This window comes from Passer montanus, unplaced genomic scaffold (genome assembly GCF_014805655.1).
Source record: "Passer montanus isolate IOZ18808 unplaced genomic scaffold, ASM1480565v1 scaffold75, whole genome shotgun sequence".
In the NCBI taxonomy this organism is placed as follows: Eukaryota; Metazoa; Chordata; class Aves; order Passeriformes; family Passeridae; genus Passer; species Passer montanus.
In genome coordinates, this window is record NW_024372702.1 from 2,780,765 (window position 1) to 2,800,221 (window position 19,457).

At 39.6% G+C, this 19,457-nt stretch overlaps 1 protein-coding gene across 1 annotated transcript in view; it reads left to right on the forward strand.

The window, feature by feature from the left end:
- Positions 1-19,457, forward strand: part of HSD17B12 (hydroxysteroid 17-beta dehydrogenase 12) — an 84,128-nt gene that overhangs the window by 35,388 nt on the left and 29,283 nt on the right. The window contains 2 exon segments of the mRNA XM_039730968.1: positions 1,471-1,546; positions 15,026-15,136. Of these exon segments, the coding sequence (XP_039586902.1) occupies positions 1,471-1,546; positions 15,026-15,136 (187 nt within the window).

Genomic DNA, 19,457 nt, shown 5'->3' on the forward strand with positions numbered 1-19,457 from the left:
CCAAGGTCATGACTGCTGAAAGAGAGCAAACTCTTCTGTCTGGAGTCTGGAGCTTTGCATCCATGAGGGAGATCTCTGGGGCTTTTTGCCTCATGGGACAACAGTTATTTTGGATTCTGAGTAGGTTAATGCCAGATTGTCCTAGCAGGGTAGGTAATTACGGCCTTCACTGCCTTAATTCTGTGGAATGAGAGTGCTATTCCCTTCTTCCTGGTGCCTTCCAAGCCTACTGTGGGCTTCAAGTAAAGTGTGTTCCAGTGAGGCAGGTGCTTATCTGTAGTTGGCTGGATGTGTTCATCCCTTTTAGACAGTAATTCTTGTAACACCACGTCATCTCCTCCAGCAGAAGGCTTCAGTTGCCTGTGAGCCTGAACAGGCAGCTGTTTGCTAGTGATTCCTATGGTGTCTTTGGTGTCACCACACCTCACTCTATGCTCATGAGATCTAGTTTGAGATTTCTACTGCTTAGAGAGCACACACGTGAAAGTAGAGAGTTCACTGATGGACTCTGCCATACCTCTGACAGAATCACTACTGCTTTGCATACTCCTGCTAGAAAAGTAGGAGGCTTTAAGCCACTTCAGGTTGTTGCTGTACTGTGCTGTATTGTTTTGAGGTTTTTGGGTGTGTGTGGTTTTGGATTTGGGTGAGATTTTTTTTTTTTTGTTGTGGTTTTTCCAAAATTCCATTGAAGTCCCATTCTCGTCAGCTTCCAAAGGCAGTGAGGGAGCTTTATTGGAGCAATGACAACATACATGTTTTTTAAGTGTAGGTTTTAAGTGTCTGAAAAGGCAGAGCCACCTTGAACTGTGCATGGAGGTTTTGTTTCTACTTATAGTAGTCACAAACATAATTTTCATTTTAGAGTGATTCAGATATGTAACTGTCTTTCTGCAGGCACTATTCAATTGAGTTGTTAGATCTCATTTTAAACTTGAGTGGTAGGTCTGATTCGATGACCAGGGTGTGCTCTGGCCCCATCTTAATTTCCTCAGATAGCTTCTCTAAAAGAGTTTCAGAAGTAAATTAACCTTAATACCTATGAGTAGTACAAAGTAAGAGTGGAGCCTTACTAAAGGGAGGAAGTATTGAGTTGCAACACAGGTGTTCAAGTGACCTTAACTTGGCATGTTAAACTTCATTATGGGTAATAATGTCTTTGCTCTGACTTGCAGAGGTAATGTTAAAGTTCTGTAAAACATCCACAGTTTGTTTTCTATTTTGTAAATGTGCCTATCCACCTATATTAGATGACTGAGAAGATAGCCTGGTGTGAAGGGAATTAAATAAGAAATAACATGGAATTATTTATCCTGGTTTTCCCCTTTGTATCTCTATTTAACTTTTTATTTCCAAACTTGCTGGTCATATATCGTGATGTTTGATGAATCTTGCAATTTCTTTGATTAGGATACTAACTTGGAAGTGATTTATGACTATTCTAATGTCTCCTGTTTTGTTTTCTTGCAGTTAGCAAAACGTGGATTGAAGGTGATTCTAATCAGTAGGTCAAAAGAAAAACTGGACCAGGTTTCTACTGAAATAAGTGAGTTAAAACTTCTTCCCTAAACTTCACTGGCATGCTTATAAATAAATGCAATTGCACATGAATTTCATACATGCTAATATATACAGCTCTGATTGTAAAAAGAGTTTGCTCTTATGCACAGTGCAAATGTTACAGATATAAGTGGTAAAGGCCTTGCAGTTCAATTTTACAGCTGCTCATATTTAACTTCTGAGAACAATAGGGCTGAATTCTGGAATAAGTATTTCTAAAACTGTTAGTCTTCCATAAGAATAGCTTACCAGGCTGGACTGAAATACCACCTATTCACATAGTAGTAGTTGTCTAAAAATCATAATAAGGCAAGAAACATGCAGTCATTTCTCCATCTGAATATTCCCTCTGTTTGAAGCAAGTTTGATTTCATGGGCTTTAGCCATAAGGGTGGTTTCTTTACAACCAGAAGTTGTTGAAAGTGTTATTGTGGGGAGCTTGCCCCATCTCTCTCTTTTTTGTTTTGTTTCAATAAACTACTCAAAGATTAGATTAGAGACCTATAAGCTCTTTTGAGGTGATGAGTGTTCATAGCCATAAGAATATATGGAATGAGTTAAAGTGTTTAAGAACCTGTATTAAGGATTGTTTCTTCAGTGAGTGTGTAGTAAATGGCTGTAATGGAAAAATAAGGGAGCAACTTCAGTGTTTCAATCACAAATGGGTATTCCTACAGGATCAGTTAGGAAAAAGCTTCCTCAAGTCTCACGCTGACAAATGATTTTCTGATCAGAGCAAAGTATCATCTAACCCACAAGAATTCCTCTTCTAATCTGTATTTCTTTTATTAAGGCATATTTCATGCAAGGTTATTAGTTTGTGCAGAGTATGTCAAGATAAAGTGAGAAATGTAACCGTGTGAAAAGGTTTTGATAAGCATGAGTAGAGGTTGTGTACTATAAAGCAGGTTTCTCAACATGATGATGTTGGGCAAAGAAACCTTTAAGATGATGCTTCTGTGCCACCCTCCCTTGTCTTGCTTAGGCCTACTAAAATGGTTTGTGTATGTAATGCAGATAATGGTAAGAACTGCTTTCTTTCCAAGGTCATAAATGTATCATTTTGGCTTAAGTTTACTAAAAAATTCTGTGAATTTGTTAGTGGTGCTGTTTTACTATAAAGCATAATCCCCTAAGTCAAGAGTCAACACACTGTCCTGTACAAAGTGTACGGGATTGCTGAGTGAAAGTAAGAATGACTGAAAAATTCCAACTTGCTAAACAGTAGCTCTTGTACTAGATCTGTAAAAGTCACTATTTCTGGTTTTTAGTGTCCAGTGTAAGATGGCATATCAAACTGTTTTCTAGACAGAAAATTCTTCTTTCTTATGTGTATGTTTAAGTTATAGAGAGCATTCCTTCTTGGAGCAAAGTTGTCATCAAGTTCTATCGTCCACCGATTTGGAAGTAATTGGCATTGTTCATTAGTATCCTTCACTTAAGACTGTCACTGCAGAGTCTGGACCTACCTGTGACACTGATCAATCCAGTGCCAGTGTAAATGTAGCAGAATAGGTGTCACTGCCTGGGTAACCTGTCTTACTGCTGATACTTGCTGCCAATACCTAAAGAAGCTACAACAAGGTGGTGTTTTTTGGTAGTTCACTGCAGTAGCTAGATGATAGTTTGCTGCATTTGTGTGGGCATGTGCAGTCACGTTTCTAACAACGTTACATAAAGTTGTTTTGCTAAGTCAAACTATAACTGAAAGAAATTTCTGCAAATAATCTTGTTCTGGAATCAAACACCTATGCATCAAGTGACAAGCTTCTTGAAAGTGGTCATAACCCTTTCTGTAACCATTTGGGTATCTCTTTCTCCCTGGGAATTAAGCATGATGCTGATAAGATAGATAAATCTACTGCTTTGAGCTTCAGCACTTACATGGTAGCTGCTGGGGGAGGTTCTCAGATTAAAAAAATAGGTACATTTTCCTATGTGAAGCAGCCTGTAATACATAATTACTGTTAGGCCGCACCCAAACATTTTTCTGCTTCCTTTCCTAAACCATTCTGAAATGAGATGACTCATGCTGGATTTTCAGAACACTACTTTTGACAACACTGAGCTACTGAAAAGTATACTCTGTTCATCATGACATATACCGAAGGATTAGGATAGTCTGCATGATCAAGGAAGCCTGAGTTGCACTTTCAGGTCCTGCTAGGTTTTTTAGCTGGACAGAATTGTCTTGTATTCAGTCTCATGTGGTCTCTGCAGTCTGCTCAGATGTTGTCATATATAAGGTGGGTGATTTTTTTAATGCTAAGTCTGTAATTACTTAAATAGTTCCCTTGTAAGCTTCTAAGGTAACTTGAAACTTCTTTATGGTGGTCCATTGTTCTTCAGATTGGCACAGAGCTTGCTCCTCTTGAGTAATGACTCTTAATCACTTTACAGAAGAATGGCTGTTTAACTAATTCTAGTTCTTTGAATTGTGTGATTCTTTGTATGTTTTCAGTTTCCTCCTCCTTTTCATTAATCAGTCTCATGCCTATCCTATTGAATGGATAGATACACTTTGCCATAAATAATGACAGGGGTTTTGAGGCTCAGGTGTGTACATTCTATTTCAGAAGACTCATCTGCTCCTAGAGTAGGCTTCTACTAGGAGTGACATCTATTTACAAAATACAAGTTGTATAACCACCACCATGAGGGAAATACTCATATGTCTTTCTGCATGTAAAATGCCAGCTGACCTGGAGCTGATTTTTTTTATGTGCATATGCACATTAAAGTGGCTGAACTGATGTTATAGGAACACCAGATGTTCTCAATGTGCAGCTCAGTTTGCGCAACAAAAATTACTGGGTTAATTGCAAGTCATTGAAGACTTTATTAGACTTTTCACTGTGTTTTCAAGCTTCTTTTTTTTTATTTGTGCAGTACGTAAGTGTTGTATGATTTGCCGTAAAAGATAAATTCTGTTTTGTTCCCCTAAGAAATAGAGTATCGGCCACTGACTGAAGAAAAAATTTAGAATTTCCTCTTCAGTTGTCATGGACAACCTTAATGAGGAATTATATAAGTTTTATGGAAATATATTTGATCTTTTAATCAAGTTGTCATGCACAAGCACAGACTATTACAGTCACTGTAAAAAAGGCTTGTCTAGTTTAGTTCATGGTGCTTCTCTGTACCACCACTTTTCTGAAGTGCCTGTTGCATTGCATTGTTAAACACTTCCAAACGTTCAGGGAGGATCAGGAAGAAAATTTCCCTGTGAATGGAGACAATTGTTTGAGTGGCACATAATGAGTCTGTTCCCTGATTTGCTGTATTTAATAAAAGCATGGTCCAAGAGATCTCAGGTGCTCTGTGCTAGCAGTTGGTACTCGAACCCTGGGTTTGCAGGCAGAAAAGCTTCAGTTACTGCACTTGGATATGTTTGTTCTGAGGAGAATTGAGAACTGCTTTGCTGTAGAAACTCATTACCTAGGGGCTGCAATATGAAGAATGTAGTGCAGATCAGATAAGCAAGGAAAAAATTTCAATTTGTCTGTAGGGAAATTGTCAAAAGAATTTGGTATTGGTGTCCACTGTTAGCTGATACCTTCAAAGAACACTTAATGGAGTTGAGCATGAGCTGCAAGAAACTTACTGCTTGCTGGTGTTTCTACTTAGAAGTCTGAGTAGCTGCTTACTTGTAGGTGAGTGCATATAAAAGCAACAAGACAGATTTTGTCATCACTTATCATATAATGAAAGAAAATTCCTATTTACTACTTTAAAGTTGGTGGTTTAGTGTTACATACACCCAGGTATAAAATTGGCTCCAATTAAATTGTTTGAATTGAGAGAAATCAATTGTTTTTCCAATGTATTCTCAAAAAATAACATTTAATTTGTATACACTATAAGCTTTTCATACTGTTTGGGAACTAATGTCCAAAACTTGGATTCTGCTATATGTCTATAAGAAAAGACAGGTTTTTTTCTATAAGGAAATAAAGATTTTTTGCAATTCAAATTTATGTAGCTATTTCATTCCAATATATTTCCTCAGCCCAGTGTGTAGTGTAGCTAAGTTGCTTGGTCAACTTGAACTACTCTCTAACCTAAGATTTTGGTTATCATATATTGATAACTGTCATGCTTATACTCAGGATCTGTTGTGTTCTTACTACTCTGGCATGATTTTTGAGTACAGAAATGGGATGTTGTGCCAGACTCGGAAATGTTTCTTCCCCATTTCCTAGGCAGGTGGGTTTTGCAGTTTTCTTCTGCTTTCTTGGTTACCAGGGTGAGGGCACATCCTGAAGCAGACCTGATGCTGACCCCTGTGCTTTTTGCCCCATGCCTTACCAGGACCCACTGCAGCAAATGTGCCATGTCCCCATGACAAGTGTGACCCCTGCAGATGCTCACCTGCACCTCCCTTCATCTCTGCCCTGTCACTCAGATTTCCTCCTGCTGCACCCCAGTAAATCCTCCTCACATTTTGGAGTTGGCAAGTAAGAATATTTGTGTTTAATAGAGGAGGTTGAAATGCAGACAAGTTCTGAGAGGAAGGGGACATCTTTTGCACAGAAATGACATTCTTTGCATAGAAATGACAAGATTCACTTGCCTGAGCTTAACTTGAAGACTAAGTGAATCTGGCAATCATTCTGACCTTTTGTGATCTATTTTAAGGTAAATGAATGTGTTTGCAGCCTTCTATCATCTGAGCCAGGTTCAGATTGATATACTTGGAATCTCCATAAATTTCTTGAACTTGACAAAATGGCTTCAAATATTTTAGGCTTGTTTTGATGCACTGAAGTCACCTTTCACATAAAGTTGTAGTGTGAGGATCTTTGGTTCTGAATGAGCTCTTGGGTTTAATCTCTGAAGAAAGTTTCCCTTGGATGAAGTGAAGGAAGTTCTCTTGGTATGTGAGCCACTTACTAAAGGAGCAGTTGGCAGGCACTGTGGACAGAGAGTGGACAGAGGATTCAAACTGAATTAATTTTTACTAATAAATTAAATACATTACCCTGATGTAAAAGATAGAGAAGTTGGAAAGGGAGCTTATTTTTAATTTGGAATTTTTTTTCTTCTTTAAGAAGAATTCTGCTGCTGTGGTTTTGGCTGTATTTTTTTCCCCCTTAGTCCCTCTTTTTTGTTATCTTCTCTTGAATTTTCTCAGTGACATTTTGTCTAGATTCATTTAAAGAAATTGAGCAGAATACTCAGAGAGAAACACTTGACAGATGTCCTGCAAACTATGGGATGCAGTCCTAGGACTACTTCACCTCTTAGGAGAGTTTTGAGGTAGCAATCCAGTAAGACAATCCACAAGTAAAATGTTCTGCAGATGAGCAGTGATACCCTTGCAGAAGGACTTCCTTTCCATATCTGTCAGCATATGGAGTAACAGACCACATGTCGCAGGTGGTTTTAAGGATGAAAGCCAGGAAGTTTATTGGTCAGTGTTACAGGTTCCACAAAGCAGCAGGTGAGCTGGCAAGCTCTAGTAGATGGTGCTTTTCCACACCTGGCAGGACTGGGTGAGCCTCTTCCAGAAAGAAGGTGCTTGCTGTGAACCTCACTGCCAGTGTGTTTCTATGCAATACTTGCTAATAGTTTGTAAACCCAGGAAGTCCAGGGAAAGGAATGTATGAAGGTTATTTAAATGTGAATTAGATACTTTGGGTTTCCTTGTCTGAATATAAATGCAGTAGAAGTAGTCTCTCCTCTCCTCACGTACTCTGTATATTGTGCCTGTAGGATCAGGACTAACTCTGGGACCTAATGGTTTCTTGAGTCTTAAAGCATTACATGTTAGGTAATTGGATCGATGGGCAGGTGACTTCCTTGGTACTTTTGAAACCCCGACTTGAACAAGCAGGAATTGTCTTCCCTGCAAACGTTTGGGGTCACTGCTGCCTCTGCCTGGCAGCAGTTGTGTAGGGGGATACACTGCATTTTCTGTAATACTCAGAAATGTAATGCCTGTCTCTGCTAACAACCTGTCTGTAACATAAGCCTTTAGGGGGATGCCAAAACAAGAGCCTCTGGGCCTTGAAACACCTTTTGTTAACATGTAAGCTGCAATCTATTGCTTATCATTTTCAGTGTAAAATAAGCTGAACATCACATGAAAAGATAAGTATTGGATTGTTTTCATATTGGATTGGGTGCAATTCTGTTTTGAAAATCTAGTTTAAGCCAACTGGTGGAAGCTCTATTACCAAGAGACTTAAAATTCGGCCTTTTAAGTGTCTCTGCAGGGAATAGTCTGTCTGGCACAAGAAAGGACTGTGTGGTGCAAACAGTGCTGTCTTCCTTCTGCAACTTCATTCTATGAATGTGTATTTTAGTCTTATGTCACTTTTTTAGCAGGTTAAGTTCCATTACATCAAGTCCTTTTCATCTGTCAAAGCTGTAAAAATCTCTGATAGACTTCTCTACTGAGGAAATGGTGATAATCACTTCTATGTTTTTTCAGGAATATATTGTGGTGAGGAGAAAAATGCTAGTTACTAGCTCTTCACAGAGACGGGAAACTCAGTTGATTTGTTCTGCACAACAAATTCTTAAAAAATCCTTGAATATGAGAAATAAGCAATTTCAAATTTGTGTAGCTACTGGATAAAAGTATGCCTGCTGTAACTCCTTAGGAAAGCGTCACACTTTGCAGTGCTGAGTGTGTACTCTGTTTCTTTGAATAGTAGATGGGGACTAATTAACAATAGATTTTTCCTTACAAGTAATACTTTGGAGAACCCTGAAAACTTCTGCTTTTAAGTGCCTGACTTTGGGATACAGCAAACATTTTACTGTGGATGCTGAATTTGGAAGTAGATAATAATATAAAAGATGATGCTGAATTAACCTAGAAACTTGTTTCCCTTTTAAAATTTGCTTTAATTCAAGTAGAGGGATTGACTTAAATGTCTTGAAATTGACTTGAGAGTAAGGGCACTTTTTTTTTTTTGTTAATCCATGGTATGACAGTTTTCAGTCTCTATGAGTGACATTAAATTCTTCTTACAATGTCTTTTTTCTGGTCTTTCTGAAATTCATTCTGTTCAGCCTAAATCTGAAAAAAAAGGTGTTGGGTTTTTTTAATAATTATTGTTCTAGTAAGTATATGGCTGAAGAGTTTAGACTCAATTTTGCAAAAAGTGATGCAAAATTCATGTTTACATGTATACACATATTAGGTGTACACATTGTCACAGACAATAATAATGGCATTAAGGGAAAGGAAATTTTACAGGAAGTATGGGAAATAGTCCATATGCCCTTCCTAAAATGATTAAGCAAATTAAAAATAGCTCTCTTCATGCTCAGTAACAACAAACACATCAATGAATATTAAAAAAAAATCGTGGTGAGGGGGTTGAAAATAGTGTTGGGGAAAGAGGAGAGACAGAAGGGGATTTTGAGATGCTGCCTACTACACAATAGCAACCTTCCCACCCTTCACGTTGTGCCTCCCCCTGAATTGTGCTCTAACCGACTCCTTGTGCAGCTTCAGCCGGAGTGGATATTTCAGGGTGGATATTTTGGGGTGGATATTTTGGGGTTGCGGTGCAGAGAGCTATTCTGGGAATCACCACTCCTGACGGCACAGCCCAGCGTGGCATGGCACGAGGGCGGCCGCACGTGCGGAGCCCGGGAGCCCCCCGTGCCTGGCGAGGGCTGCGTGGGGAGCGCCGCGCTCAGCTCGCCTGGCTGCCTGCGCTCGCTCAACACTGCCAGCACTCGAGTGTGCAGCCCCCCTGGCTGCCAGCCTCTGCAGCTGTTTGTCACAGGCTGCTTGATGCTGTGTTTTTAGTTAGCTTGGTAATTAGAACAAGCTTGATTTAGAAAAGCTTGCAATGCTGAGCATAATATTTGGGTGAATGGCCTTATTGATTGATCCTGTGTTGCTCAGAATGTGTTTCTGACTTGGTTAGTGTGTTTTAGAAATTGTAATGTATTTTGATGTAATGGAAGTCAGAGGAGAGCAAATGGAGGCAATTATTAATAAAGTGTTTTCCCTCTGTTGTGTAGTACTGTATACACACATTAAAAACTTCTGCATGCAAATGGCTCAGTGGTTTTTGGACATTGGTTTGGAGAGCTGAAGTCATCTGTGAAAGCTGAGAAGGGAGGAGCTGACTTTTATATGTCTGTGTATATTGAAACTTAACAGAACATTTAAAGTAAGGTCTGTCATTGTTTTACCTGCTCTACAGTTCTATGGGATTAGATTTTTAAAAACATTCTCTCTTTTTAAGGAAGCTGTTTCTATGAGATAACATGTGCAACTATTGCAGTATGTAAGGAATTCCCTGGAAGTCCTGCATGTGTACTTGAATTAAAGGAATTGGAACCTATTCCAAGGGGCTTGACCAAGTGTTCATATGCACATGCTTTAAAAAATTTATGGAAACATAGCAAGTACTGTTAAATTGTAAGCATGCATCTTAAGCTATGCAGGATAGTCTTCCTTTGCAACAGGGGCAACAGAGCTTCCTTTTAGGGATTTCTTAGGATATCAGTATTTGGCTTCAGAGTTTCACACCCTTCAAAATGTTCAGAAAAAAACTAGCTCTTGTTATACCCAGCTGATTTTAACATACTTCTACATGGTGAATATATCACTGTGTAATAACAGTCTGCTACCACCAGTCTGGAAGTCCTTGGTATTTCTGGAAAACAGATTCCATCCATCCACGACACTGTGAGTTACTTCTATGGACTCTGAAAGTCTGAGATTGGATACATTCCCAAAATGAATGGCTCTCCCTTAAAATCAACCAAACACTTTGTAGAGCTCTCAGCAGTCACTCCATAGTCTTAAATTCTTCATTTCACTCCTGCATAGATAGAGTACTAAAAAGCAGGAGGTCTTAATGATTTGCTTTCACCTCTCAGCTTCCTACCCTGTATTGAAAGGTTACAAACTCTGTTTCTGGAGACTATGTGCTGGGTTAGGATGAGTTTCACCACTGCAGTGATACTGGAAAGATGGCATCTTTATTTGTGGATGTAGTTGATTCTCCTTACCTAAACAAATTTGTCCTCTCCTGTATGATGAAAAATGGAGGGCTATTTTTCTGCTGCTTAGAATTTCTGACCATCCTGAAGTCTGACCAAATCAGACTTTTCATGTTTCTGCAGACAGTTGTGTTATACTGTATCACTGTGATGGCAATATTTATATATGGCTTTGGAGATAAAAGTGGTAAAGTGGAGAAAAAAAAGGTAAAGTGGTGAGATACTTCAGTTCTACCAAGAGTTTTTAATGTCCTTTCTCTGATCTTGGAAGAACCATCCCCATTACCTGTTTACAGTGTGGGCCTTCTATCTTGAACTTCTCTGTTGCAAAGTTGACTGGATTTGCCTCAGTGTTCTTGGTGCAAATTCAAGCTGTTCCAGCAAACTGCTTTGAAACAGATGGTTCAAGAACTAGTGTTATTTTATTAGGGATGAAGATCTTGTAGTTTTCCTGTGTCCCAGCAAGACTTTGTATCACAGACACCCTGACACTCCTTCTCTTGGGTAAACTGAGCTGCTTCTCCTGACCACCAAAGGGGTGTCTGTTTGCTGTTGCATCGAAGTACACAGGCTTGCTCCTCTTGGGGAACCTTCTTTCAAGCCCAGTTTATCTGTGTCTGAAAACTACTGTAGCATTTTCTTAGCCAACAACCAAGATTTCAGGAGGGCTGCTGATTTAAATTATTTGCAAGCTTAAAATTATTTAAAAACAAATTAAAAAAAAATTGAAAATGCTTGCCTCCTAACCAGTTCTTTGCTATTATTTAGGGTGTAGCTCACTGTAGTTTCTAAAGTGCTTTCTGCCTTTTTTTTTTTATTACAGTGTGATCCTTTTTTTCCTGGTGTTCTAGGTAGTGTGGTGTTATTTTGCAAGTGAATCTTTTTACTAGACAAGGTGTGCTCTACTTCGCCTGATGGTTAAGATTAGCATTTTCCTTGCATAGCAAGACTGGATAAGTTTCCTGTAAGTCAGACATATCTGGCCTTTAGAATTAATTAAGATTTTGCTTCACCTACTGATGTTGTAACTGATGATCTTAAATGGGAAATCAGGCAAGTGTTGTCCTGTTGACTGTTCCTCAGGGTGGTTGTAAGTTTTTTTAATTTGTATTTTGTATTCTTATTTATTTTTTTATAAGTAACACATTGGCCAAGGTTTCAGACACTATTTGGAGTCCTCTTCTGAGGATACGGAAGGTAGTGTGTCCTTCAAGGGCTTGTATGTGAAAGTGTTTGTACTTCTGATGGTGTGTAGTTAAATAGTGTATTTGTTTCCAGACTGTCTCATCCTGTATTGTGTGCACAATGGGAACATGCCTCAGCAAGTCAGTAGTTCTTTTACCACTGCAAAACTAGGCACTTTTTCAGTTATCATATGTTCCCCTTTCAGTGTGTATCTTGTGTACTGCTTTTGTTTGCATGACCAGTGTATTGGACTGCGCTGTGCCGCTGCCTCTGGAGTCTATCACTGTTGGGACTGTTGGTTCATGCAGCTTTCCACAGCTGTGAAAATTTGTTCATGGTCAACAACTTACTTCTCAAATGATGCTGTGATTGCAGAGGATCATGTGTACTTTTCTTGATTTACCAGGATATTGTTGAGCACAGGTGGTATCTTGCTAAATTCTCAGATGTCTTGGCTAAGGTAATACGGACCCTGTAAATTAGCTGGATATATGAATGTTTAGGTTAAAACTTATTTGTAGGGTCAGTACTGGTCTCACCTGAGTTTTTTAGTAAATGAGATGATTAGGACACTAGTATGTCAGAATTGAGAATTGTGAAGATCTGCTGAATTGCCTTTCCCAGCCTGTGGGCACGTGATGACTGACTGCTGCACAACTGTTGACAATATGGTGTTGTAATATTTAGTCTCCTGCTAAGGAGTATTTGAAATACTGAAGACAAAGCGTCAGATCCACTTTTCAAAATATCATCAGGAATGTTGGACATAGTGACAGGTAATAGCTCTTTCAGGTCCTCTAGCTGTGGCTGCAAAGACTGGCTTATACCCTCCTTTCATTCCCTGTGGCTCTCAAGTATCTCCTGGTCCTCAAGCTGAAAGCTCCATTAAGGAGTTTCAGATTTTCTCTTGGACAGCAGTAGCCCAGATACCTGATATCCTAGATACCCTGGATAAGCACATAGCCTATTTTCTTCTTTCTCTGTTACTCTACATCTCAGTATCTTTTTGGCAGATAAAATAGGAATGTGCTCTGCTCTGTCTTGTAGCCCATCTGTCTGAGAACATCTTAATCCTTAAGATCAAGGAAATTCCCTTTTCCATTTTTTTCATGCAGAGCAGAGTACACCTGCTCTTCTCTGCACCTCGTGCTCTGACTACTAGACCAAGTTTACACAGAAGTGACTTAATGCTCTTTGCATTGTCATTTGGTTTTTCAGGTGCATCTCATAGCCTTTTCTCTGAGGTAGGGATCCTCCCACCTATTGCAGGTTCTGGGACAGAGCACAGGGTATGAAAAAGTTACAGGATACCTGAAAGCTGTTGTGAAATGGGGAGGGAGGGTTTGGTCAGCTGGTGGTATCTGCTGGGGCAAGACAGTCTTGCATGTTTGCATGAGCGGTTGCACAAAGACCTTGTCCTCTGGCTATACTAGTGGGCAGGCTTCTACTTCTCACGTTTTTTATGTTGTACTGTGCACTCTGCCCGCAAAAGGTGCTGCAGCTTTGTATAGGTGTATTGTTTAACTACCATAAATGTAATAGCTCTTTGCTAATTTTCTAAAGGCTCAAAGAGGGCCTTATATAAATAGCAGTGTGAACACTTTATTTTTGTTGTCTATTTATAGTGCTATATATAGTAATATGTATATAATTTATAGTATTATTTCTATTTATAGTATTCAGGTTTGTCTTTACCTTGTCCTCTCAGTATCTCTGTAGTGATTTCAGGAAGCTTTGAAGATGGATTGGTAACAATCCTAATGAAGAGTGTTTTGTATAAAGAGGACAGCACCAATTGAGCAAGTTTGTGAGAATGGTGTTTGGGTCCTTTAAACAGCTTGCATTTCACAAAGCATCTGAGTGGCAGTGGCAACAGCTGCAGATCCCACGAAACAGTTAAAAATGGCACATGTATAAAGTGTGTGACTTGGGCTTTGCCCATCCAGTCCATTTGCATGTATGAGATGAGCCTCTAATGTTGCACTTAATTCTGTGTCCTGTAAAAAACCAAATGTGTGTGCTAAACATTAGAACAGCTGTGTTCAAAAATAGACTATTTCTGTGCCCCCCCTCCAGTGCTGAACTTGATTTTCTTCTGACGCGATCACAAGACTGCTGCTGCAGTAGGGGCTTAATGCTATTTACGTCGTCATTTGACATAGCAACATCTCTCAGGGGATTTTTAAACAATGCAGCTGTTCAGGAGAGATGAAGAGGTTGAGGATGGGAAAAGGAGCAGAAATAATTTCATCTGCCATTAGGGATATTGGGGGGGGGGAGGGGAGGCAGCAAGCAAACCAGTGAGTTCAGTAGATTCATGATTCTGCATGAATGGATGGCAGGATCATGGGAGTCACGGCTTTCCCTTGAATGGGAAGGAGCATCATGGGAATCTGGCTGCTTCTAATCTTTTTTGTGAATGATTCTTTTCCTTTAACATGGCACTGGTTTTTATGAATGGCTCTGGGGGCAAAGTGCTGCAAAATCCTTCTCGAGCTGTATACAGGTTCCTTAAGGAATGCTAGGGTGGGAGTCGGGTGCAGCAGAGCAGAGATACTGCAGTGTTAAGCTACTGTTCTGTTCTTTTGAAGTCTGAAAGGACATTGTACTGCTTTTAATTCAATATAATTGAGCTTGATGAAAGCAGAGTTGCTTTTTATATGAAGTATTTTTACTATGTTCCTTCTTGTTTTTCAAAATGTCGTTGCCTACATGTATTTTTCCTGTTCTAGTAAGGCTGGAGATGACAGCACATCAGAAGGGCTTTGGAATGATCAAATTTGATCTTGTTCACCCACACGTTCCCTTTTTGGTACATATTCAAAAAACTAAAGATTCAAAAAGTTTTATGGGAACAGAAGTAAGAATGGAAATGGAGGGCAATACAGAATTGTTTTGCTTGGTCTGAAGCAATTAATTTGCCATTTGGCTTAAGTTGAAAAAAAATGTTCTTGTCAAGCTGTACGTGAACACGGTTGTGCACATGTGCTTCTAGATGTCACCATTTTTGCTGTTCTTTGCAAAAGTGTATAATTTGCTGTCTTGCCACCTTTCTTGTCCCCTACAAATAAAATGTGCAGAATCATTTGAGCATTTATGTTCTCACCAGAAGTAGCTAAATCGCATGAACTTCTGTGCAGGTAATATTAAAATTCAAGGATTCTTCTTGCAGAGGTGGCTAATGTTCCAGTGTAATGCTAGCTACTTAAAGTGTTTTGTGAAACCTAATAACTGATATGGTCTTAACATCTGAATGGTAAACTATTTCAAACTTAAACTTCTCAAAACTGTTCTATTCTAGGGGAGAAGTACAAAGTGGAAACAAAAGTCATTGTGGCAGACTTTGGAGAGAGAGAAGATATTTACAATGGAATCAAAGCGGGATTGGAAGGCCTGGAGATTGGTGTTTTAGGTTTGTATCTGATCTTTCTAAATCTTTCATTGTGGTGTTTTGTCTTGACGTGCCTACTAACTTCCTCCCATATTGAAGTTTATTGAAACTAATTCACAAAAGCGATTATTTTTCTGACTAGGGCTGTGTTGCTGCATGCTTGAGATTTTTTCTAGCTTGCTATTGATACACTACACGAGACAGTGCTTGCAAGTGTGCCTACTTTCTAGGAACTTATGATGTTTATTGAACGTGTTCAGCGTGTTATTCTGTGATTGTTGGAGGCCTTTGACTGCATCTCATGACTGCACACACCGTGACCTGAACACTTGGGCTTGTTGAGCCTGGAGAAGGTCTCTCTCCAGGGAGACCTTGTTGTGATCATTCAGTACTTAAAGGAGTAAGCTTGTAAGAAAGATGGGGACACTTTTTAACAGGGCTTGTGTAACAGGCATGTTGCAAGGAGCAGCGGCTTTAAGCTAAAAGAGTGTAGGTTTAGATTAGGTATAAAGAAGAAAAGGTATTGAAACATTGGAGCAGTTTGCCCAGAGAGGTGGAGGATGCCCCATATCTGGGAACATTCAAGACCAGGTTGGATGGGGCTCTGAGCAACCTGACCTGGCTGGAGATGTCACGGGGTTTGGACTAAATGACCTTTAAATGTCCCTTTCAATCCAAAGTATTCCATGATTCCATGACCTAATGCCATCTTAGATCCTAAGCAAGCTTCACATACTTAGCTTAGGAGATATTCAATTTAGGAGTACAGCCCTACTGTGGGAGAACCATGAACTTGTAATTACAGAGCTGTTGAAATTCGATCATGACAATAGAACATCAAGTAACTGTCTCCTGCTTCCCAAGTCTTAAGCCTTTTCTGGCCATGTTGATAAGCTGTGTTTCTTTTGCTGATAGGAGCACAATATGTGTGAGCATGGTTTGCTACATCACGGGGGTGTAGGTGGTGTGGGAGTCCTTGAAAAGACAAGGTGATCCCTCCAGTTGCTTTGTCAAATGTAGAACTGAGGTGATTTCATATGGGTGTTTTATCACAAGCTGAGTTTCAATATACCAGCAGCTTACCTGAATCTTTTTTGAACAGTGGGGTAAAGGCAATTGCTTATTGGTTTTCTGGTTGTTTTTTTTTTTCACCTTGAAAACACGTATGTCTGTGCATATCCTGTATTTCTGTGGTTAGTCAATATAGGGATGAGAACCTGTGATAGTTAAACACATGAAAAAAATGTGGCTCAGAAGTCTGCTAGTACCTGTCATCTGATAAAGCACTCCTCACTACAAAAGTCGTGTTACTAATCTGAAGTGCAGTAATTGGAGCTTTACATATGTCTGTGCATATCCTGTATTTCTGTGGTTAGTCAATATAGGGATGAGAACCTGTGATAGTTAAACACATGAAAAAAATGTGGCTCAGAAGTCTGCTAGTACCTGTCATCTGATAAAGCACTCCTCACTACAAAAGTCGTGTTACTAATCTGAAGTGCAGTAATTGGAGCTTTAACTGTGGGGTATTTTAGGCATATTTCAAAACAAATTTGTTATATCCGTGATAATATACTGTATGAACTTTGTTGCTAATAGATGAATCTTGTACAATATTTGAAAAGAATGCTTAAGAAAATAGTGTATATAAAAATGCAATTAAAAATAACATTAAAGGATAAACCCCAGAATGCTCCCTACTACTTTTAACAGACTTGAGTACATACAACTCATGGCATCCAGCATTTAATTGCTGTAAAAATTCAAAGCTATTGAAGTACCTTCAACTGCCAAGGATGTGTTTTGTGTAGAGTAGTTCTGACACAGCTGTGAATGCCTTGTTTCTGAAGAAAATAAGTTCCAAAGAAACTTTGAAGAGTAAAATTAATGTACATTCTAATCTGTCCTGTCAAAATCCACTCAGGAAGTGTAAGGCTTGCAAGCTGCCTGTCACGTAGCAATTGCTGCAGAATGGTAGATGGTTTAAATGTCTCAAAACACCAGCAAACCTTTCACTGTGCTAGGTACATATCCACACTGGAAGGGCTTTTATTATTTCTTAGGCTGTGATTAGGTTGTGGTGATTTACAAAATAATGAAAATTTGACTTTTTATAGCCTTGCACAGACTGGGCACTAAAGCAGTGTGTGTGTCAAATTTTGTGTAAACTCATTACAGGAAAACAAAGCATGTTCCTTAAACAGAGCCTGCTTCTTGCTTTTATTTGCTTGAGCATCTTGGCTAAAAACATGGTAAAAATGGCAGTTAAATGCTCTAGAGTTGTGTATTCTCTAGCTGAGTTCCTCTGCTTGCAGCCATTGTCAGTGTAGGTTTAAAAAAACCTCTCTTCTAACTAGTCCCCTGCAGTTTTAGTAAATCTTGTGCCCAAGATCAGCAGATTAAATGATACGTGGGTACTTTCTTTCCCCCAGATATAGCTGGCAAATGGTTGCTATTAATACAATATAATTTTTTCCACACAGATGATGGCTACTCCTGTAGGATAGTATTTTAATGCTTTTATGGTAATTAATCCCGTGCTTTAATGCCTCATATTTTAAATTCTGTAATATTTGTTGGAATCCAGAATGTAGCTTTCATTGAGCTGTGTTTTCCATGTTAGTGTCAGGGAAAACATGGATTTAAATGAGAACAGCCATAAGGGTTGAGTTCTCAGGTTCCAGCATATTTTCTTCTCTCAGGTCTCATCTGGAACAGTAGGTATGAGAAGCGTTGGTAGCACAGCACAGTTGCCAGTGATCAGTGCCGATTATTTTTTAACCTTATACTTGGAGACATAGGAGTCTCCACGCGTACTGCTCAAGAATGAGCTTCTAATTATGGAGTTGCACAGAGTCTAACTAAAGTACTTACAGATTGAAATCCTTGTAAACTTCTTATTTGGAAGCTTCTTCTCACCCACGTAGGAAGGCTAAAAGAGTTTGCATAATGTTTTGCTGTGTGTTCAAAACAGCGTCTGTCAGTGACTTCGAACATGTGCTAGCTACAGCAATATGTTAAACAAGCAGAGGTGGGAAATCTTCCTTTTGCCATTCTTAAATAGCTCTGATTATTGAAGGGAGTTTGTGCTGGACAGTATCTTACCCTGTAGCTATCCATTTTTTTTCCTTGTTAAAATATGGTGGTACAACCCGAAACCTGATTTTTTTTAATGGTCTGTTACAAACTTGCAGCAGAGATGATTGCAGAAAATGGGACCCAGTCAGCAGTAAGGGGTGTGAACTCCGTGTGACTGTCTCTGTAGCATGAATCATATAAGCATTCTAAATTTGAACAGAATTACCAAGGTTAGTCCTATAACCCTGCCACACTTCATAGCCAAAATCCTTTCCAGTGAGATGGAACGAAAAATAGTTTATTTTTGGATGAAAATGAGAAAAAAATTTGGTTCACTCTGGCAGTAGCCAGAGTGGATCTTCTTCCTTTTAAAAACTTCTCACTCTTTCTAAATATAGCAAATGTCTGCTGGGAATTTGCCAACCCCCTGTTCCCCTCAATTCCTCACCTCAATTTTTAAAGGTTATCTAAAAGCTAAAAATTTGAAACACACAGCATGACTAATGAACTTCCATTTATACACTAAGATCTGGACTAAAAGAGCTTGAGGGAATTCCGAATGAAGTTGGCGCACTTTGCCAGAATCTCTTCCTCCTGTTTCTTGCACATCCTGCATCTCTGTTGATACTTAAATTATCTTTCAGGCTGGGTTTTAAAGCGATAGCTTTTGGCACAGATGGAGGGGCTATTTTATTTTATTTTTTGAAAAAGGCATTGGTGCCTTTTGACGACGTTTCTTGTCCCCGTGCAGACTCCTGCCTGGAGGTGCACAGTGCTGCTGAGCATACAGAGCACTTTGGGATTCTCTGGGGTGTAAGACACTATATAAATGTAAAATGTTGCCACAGCAACCACATGTCACGCGATTCACTTGCGTAAGATGAACAACAGATACTTAGGAAGCGGAGATCCCTTTTGGTTGCTGCTTTTTGTCTCCACATCAATTATCAATGTGGAGTTCCAGGCTGCAGAGCAGCTCTGTTTTCGAACAGAATTAGAAGTTTTCTCCTGTTGGGGCTGGAATTTAGAGAATGGGTAGAGAACAAAACCGTGCCAGTGTAAAGTACTGGGGAAAAAAACAAACAAACAAACAAAAAAAACCGAAAAACAAACCCCAAATCTAGGAGGTTTCAGTAATGCGCTGCCGGTGCGGCGGTGGCGGGGAGCAGGGTTCCCGGGCACTCTCGCTGCAGGAGGCCGGGCGCAGCGCGGGCTCCCCGGCGGCTCCCGCGGGGCGCGGCGGCGCTCGGGCGGGGCGCGGGAC